This window comes from Cyprinodon variegatus, unplaced genomic scaffold (assembly GCF_000732505.1).
Source record: "Cyprinodon variegatus isolate N-32 unplaced genomic scaffold, C_variegatus-1.0 Scaffold309, whole genome shotgun sequence".
NCBI classification, from domain to species: domain Eukaryota; kingdom Metazoa; phylum Chordata; class Actinopteri; order Cyprinodontiformes; family Cyprinodontidae; genus Cyprinodon; species Cyprinodon variegatus.
In genome coordinates, this window is record NW_015150762.1 from 255,477 (window position 1) to 261,006 (window position 5,530).

The 5,530-nt window shown below is 34.1% G+C and overlaps 1 protein-coding gene across 1 annotated transcript; it reads right to left on the reverse strand.

The window, feature by feature from the left end:
• Positions 1-688: 688 nt before the first annotated feature.
• On the reverse strand, positions 689-4,259 carry LOC107090736 (galactose-specific lectin nattectin-like). Its single transcript, XM_015384295.1, has 7 exons — positions 4,224-4,259; positions 4,019-4,084; positions 3,838-3,871; positions 2,680-2,777; positions 1,401-1,535; positions 1,163-1,271; positions 689-1,005 (listed from the first exon to the last, which is right to left on the reverse strand). The coding sequence occupies exons 2-7, from the start codon at positions 4,082-4,084 to the stop codon at positions 941-943; spliced, it is 507 nt and encodes a 168-aa protein (XP_015239781.1). The 5' UTR covers positions 4,224-4,259; the 3' UTR covers positions 689-940.
• Positions 4,260-5,530: the final 1,271 nt, after the last annotated feature.

Genomic DNA, 5,530 nt, shown 5'->3' on the forward strand with positions numbered 1-5,530 from the left:
TTCATGGGCTACTGTATAAAACCTCTAATCAACGCTATTCCAGACATTTTGAATTAAAAAGGCTTCCTGGATTAGAAGCGAAATGTCTTCAAACTTGGAAACAAAGTCCAGTGGATTGGAATGACTATCACCTGGATGGCTGATTTTCACCATCATATGGTGGCCTATGTACACAATAGAAAAGGTATTATATGTGAATTTTAAATCGAAATATAAAAGAAATAGATCAGGGGACAAATAGATTGGATGAAAGCCAATTAAACTATAAATATGATGAAAAGATGGCAATTTTCATTTACTTATTTTGTAAACTTCAGAATATCATTAACCTTCAAGCACAGCCTCTTGCTGTAAATCTAGGGGCTGCAAATATCTGCATCCACTCATAGTTTTTAGTAAGGTACTTCTATCTGAATGAAGCTTCAGCTTAAGACAGGTCAATTTAGTTCAACCACTGTTAGACAAGGAGACAGGAAAGCAGCAGTTATGCAACGCAACCACTAGGGGGCGGCATCGTAACACAGAAACTTGTCATTTTTCTGTTTAAAAGCATTTAGAAATTCTTTATTAGCCTCTTATTTAGATAAAAATATTTCTGCCACAGTAAGCTGGTTTACATATAACCAGCCGCTGATGAAAATGGAAATCTCCTGCTTTCACCTGTCCCTAAATAAAAATACACAAGCCCAGAAAAATCATATCAGACAGTTAGGTTTTAATCAAATTTCATCACTTATTTTTCCGAATACATGATAAAGAAATAATCAACCCAACATAAAACAATATCTAAACAATATAATTCTTTATTGCAAGACTGTAAAATGACCAAAGAAAAATTATTTAGGTTGATTTCATGGACAGAAGCAGGGGATTAAAAGAGTGGAGTTTCTCTGTTTGGATCTGAAGGAGCTGTAGCCTGGAAAGAAGCTGCAGATATGCATCAGATGTCTCTGGCACAAACAAAAGGCATGCCCATGGAGCACCGAATGTCATTCCAATGGCTTCCTGTTGGAATTTTAGAGGAAAAACAGTAGTAAATTGACTGAAAATACATTTAGTGTCTGAATGTTCTATTGATGAACTAATGAAACAGTTCACTTCACTTCAAACAAGAGATTTAATTATTTCACATATGTTGGAAGTCCAATGAATATTGATTTACCTCCATAGTTTATTTCCAAACAGTGTTGACTTCCACTATTGTCCGGCTGGTTGGTGTGCCAGTGCGTAAACTCAAATGCTGACCCATCACTCCACAACCATGTGTTCTCCTGAATATCAATATCAAAAGTTATATTAATACTAAATAAAATATATTGACAGCACAACTTTGATGATGAATTTGTTCATCAATATTTGTTGAAACGACATAAAAACCTCTATGTGTTTGTAGGACTTACACTGACTGCATCGTAGCCTCCAATCCAGGTGTCTCGAGAGTAACCGGTCTGTCTTTCCACCATCTCACTGATGAAGTTGTTTTCATCTAAGCTGTGGATCGAGGCCAGATTTCCTCCAATAGAAATGCAGAATTTCTTAAAGAGCAAAATTTAGTTGATGATGAGTGAAAGAGAAAATCAAATAGAAATCAGAGATAAAGTTTCATTTAATTATAACTGATCTAAGCAGTGCATTCATTTGTGCTGGCCTGCACTGCAGTAATATTATTCAGCCATTTTTGTTTCTGACTGCTTGAGCTATCAGCTAAAAAGCAAATGCTATCTCTTTATCTATGTGTGCTAGGAAGTGTGCACATGTTTTAATATAAGCAAAGCTTTAAAAGGTCAGGGCCAAAATGATCAAATTTTCATTATGTTGGTCCAGTTTAAAATGATAAATAACTGAAATGATTTTTCATGTATATTTTGAATATTTTTTTCTAATGGCTTTGTATTTTAGTCCTTGTTTCTTGTCGTTTTACTTTATTGTTCCTCACCATTTCGTACTTTAGACTAATTTACTTCTCTTTCACGGTGGCAGTTTGATGTGTCTTTATCACATTTTATTAGCTAATATCTATGTACCTTCCTTTGTGGGGTTCTTTCACTATAGATTTCTTCTAGCATTAATTTTGTTTTGATGATCATTCCTTCAAATGCCTTTTTTGCTTTTTATATTATAGCAAAAAATAGAGCATGTCAGAATTAAGATGTTTAACAATTTTTTGAGTGTAATTACTTAAATTCATTCTCAGCTAAAAGAGTGAAAAATACATTTCATTATGGTATTAGAAAATATCTCTCCATCCTTCTTTTGGTGTCATCGGGTCCCAGAGATCATTGTTTTCCTGCTCAGATTCTCTGTTATGACTCCTTTTTCAGGATTGTTTTGTTCTTCCAGAAAACATGTCTGAGGATTTGGAAAAATATGAAATTATAGTGCAACATCAGCCGGGTTCAGTATCCATAAGAACGATCCAGACATGAGGAGTCAAGCAAAGGTCTTTTGAATAAGAAAAATGGTATGAATTTAAAATTTTTCATCGCTTAGTTGCTTTGCCAGAGATCCTCAATTCTTCTTCTACAGGACAATTCAGTATACTCCTATTCTATTCTATTCTATTCTATTCTATTCTATTCTATTCTATTCTATTCTATTCTATTCTATTCTATTGTATATTCAGCTGTTGCATTGAACAAGTTGCTTGCAGTACTCTAACAAAAAATGTATCTCCTGTACCTCTGCATCACTCCATGTCCTGGACTGGTAGTAGAAAATAAAGCATCGAGAGCCAAACTGGGTCCAACCAGGAGGACAAGGAGCAGGACAGACAGAAGCTGCAACCGAACAAGGAGGTTAGACAAAAACAAACATAAATCATTCAATAACATCCTGCTATAGCCAATTAACTCAGTCGGAATAGTTGTATCACTCATTACGGAAGCATGAGGAAATATTTTCTTTTTTTGTCTGCAGGGAAAGGGTTTGGTATTCAGAACTTTAATCAGAAACTCAAGTTGTCTGGTGTTTTCCTCATTCTTTCCATTCTGTATTAAATCTTACATTAGGAATATATATTTTAGAACTTTATAAAAAAGTTTAAGTACGATTTAATACATTTACAGATAAAATATTTATACGGTGGCCCTGAAGTCCACATCGACAAACCCTAAAACACCACTACAGATTAAAAAATGCAAAAACTATTAAAAAATACAAAAGTATAATAAAAGAACAACAATTTTAAAAACAAAATATTTTATAATCAAAATGACGTTGTTGATTGGACAACAGTTTTTCGGTTTTAAACCAGAAGTCATTGTGGCTTTTCTGTGAAAATGTTCAATGGGCCAGCAGAAGCAGAATTAATTCTTGTTGACAAGCCAAACGGTGCAGTCATCCAATTACAGAGGTTTCATGTTTCAAGTCATTTTTAAAAACGTTTTTGTGTTTCTGAATTAGTTGTTGTGTTTTTGAAAATGTGTTTCTCAAAATATTGCTGCATTTGTGAAAATTTTGTGTTTTTGAAAATGTGTTTATGAAAAGGGGTTATAAAAAAACGTTGCATTTGTTAAAATGTTGCTTTTTTTAAATATGTTTTTGAAAGTGCATTTTTGAAAATGTTGCTTTTTTGAGTATGCTATGTTTTTGAAAACGTTCTGTTTTTGAGAATGTAGTTGCGTTTAAAGATTTGTTGATGTGGTTTGCGCTTCAGGGCCCCCGTATATTTATCCCTTTTCTTACGACCATCCAGACTTTAATTTTGTATCCATTTTAAATACATAATTAAATAATTATGTACTTTGAATTCTTCAAATTGTCTCCAGTAAAGTAATTTTATATGACATGTTATTAAAAGTCCAGTCCAGCCTGAGAGAAAGAAAGAGAAGAACCCACCTGCCTCTCCAAAGTTTTCACTTTGAGCAGACGCCTGCGCAGAAACAAACAGTTTTGATATTTTTGTCTTCTCCCATCCAAAGTTAAACATATTTCTTCCATCTTCTACCACATCAATAAAAACAGCTTCTAACCTGTCAGTTTTGATAAAATTGAAACAATTATTTTTAATTTCACTCACAGCTTTAATGGTCAAGATGCCGATGATGGAGCTGAGGAGGAGCACCAACCGAAAAGCAGACGCCATCTGAAAAAAGACACTGAAGTTCAGTAAAAATCTGAATCCTTCCAGACTAACTAACTAAGACTCTTTGCTAAAAGGTCTCAGTTTAACGTGACAAGAAATAAGAAGCTGTAGAACAAGATGAGACGCTGTTAGATGTTACCTTTGCTGCGTTGAAACCTAAAACAAATGATCATAGTCAGGAGGAAGGACTTTATATAACTTGTTGGTGTCTTTATTTGGAATGCTGAACATGTATGATGACATTCATCTTTCAGTAATGAGGAAACGTGTTGCTTTTACAGGAACTTGTTCTTTAATACAGAGAATGTTTTTCTTGACCTACCTGCTTTTATCATGTTTTTATCTTTATTTCTTTTGTTCTACTTTTCATTTTCCTCTATTTTACGGTTGAATTCATATAAAGCACTTTGAATTGTCTTTGTACTGAATTGTGCTGTACGAATAGACTTGCCTTGCCTTGAAATGTGACAAAGTTTTCTAATGCATTAAACAAAAACTTTATTGATAGCTATAACTGCTTTGATTGCAATCTCAGCATGTCAGACCAAATACTGACATGCTGAGTGATATTAATCTGTTTCTGAACCTCTACTATACATGATGCATCAGCTTATGGAAGAACATTGATATATTTAAACATTTGTCATTTAAACTTCTTGTTGTGAAGTTTTAAAAATAAAATCAAGTCTGAGGAGGAATATGACACTTGAAACTCTCTAAAAGAGCTTAGATGTAGTGAGCTTGTCTTTCCTGTTAGATGAGAGTTTTCTGATCCAACAGGAAACAGCATTTATGCAGCCAGTTGTTAATCCTGCTGTCAGCTGCTTCATGTTCATGCTGCAGTTAAAAATGATCGTCTCCAAATGGATTTAATACATGTCTTAAACATGTAAAAATAGAAAATTAAGGCAGAGAATCTAAATTTCTGCAAGAAATTAGCTGTTGCAAGTGCAGATCAATGAACAGGCCCATTTTGTTAGAATAAATAAGGTCAGCTTTAGAGCTGGTTTGCGTGTTTAATCGCTGACCTTGTTTAATCAGTGTTATTGCACTCATCTGGAGTCATAGTGTTCCTCATATCTGTTTGTTTTTAATCTCCGAATGAACTGCTGCTCCAGAGAATATCAGCTTCCCAGGAAAGGTTATCCTCAAAACCGAAATCAGAATAATGCAGTGTTATAAATATGTAAAGGGGAATAAAAAAAAAAAACCTATAAAGTCATATATATCAGCGTCTGAAGGATCATCCTCAAGCTTTGTCTGCAGTTTCTGGATGCTGACAGATCCTCAGTAAGGGAAACTTTCTGAGTGAAAGAATTTCCCTGCCTTTAAAACATGTTTACATCAAGAACTCATGAGAGTTTGGTGTTATGAGGAAGAAACTCTATCTAAAACTTTTTTAAAGGTCTGTCAATTATGGTGCATGACTGATGGATAAACCCGGGC

What these genes read in the sequence shown, in the direction of transcription:
- LOC107090736 (XM_015384295.1), bottom strand. Translation starts at nt 4,084, where the DNA reads ATGGCGTCTGCTTTTCGGTTGGTGCTCCTCCTCAGCTCCATCATCGGC. An exon ending in GCATCTTGACCATTAAAGCT is followed by an intron (nt 3,872 to 4,018) that starts GTGAGTGAAATT and finishes GTTTCTGCGCAG; the next exon opens with GCGTCTGCTCAAAGTGAAAA. An exon ending in GGACATGGAGTGATGCAGAG is followed by an intron (nt 1,536 to 2,679) that starts GTACAGGAGATA and finishes TTGCTCTTTAAG; the next exon opens with AAATTCTGCATTTCTATTGG.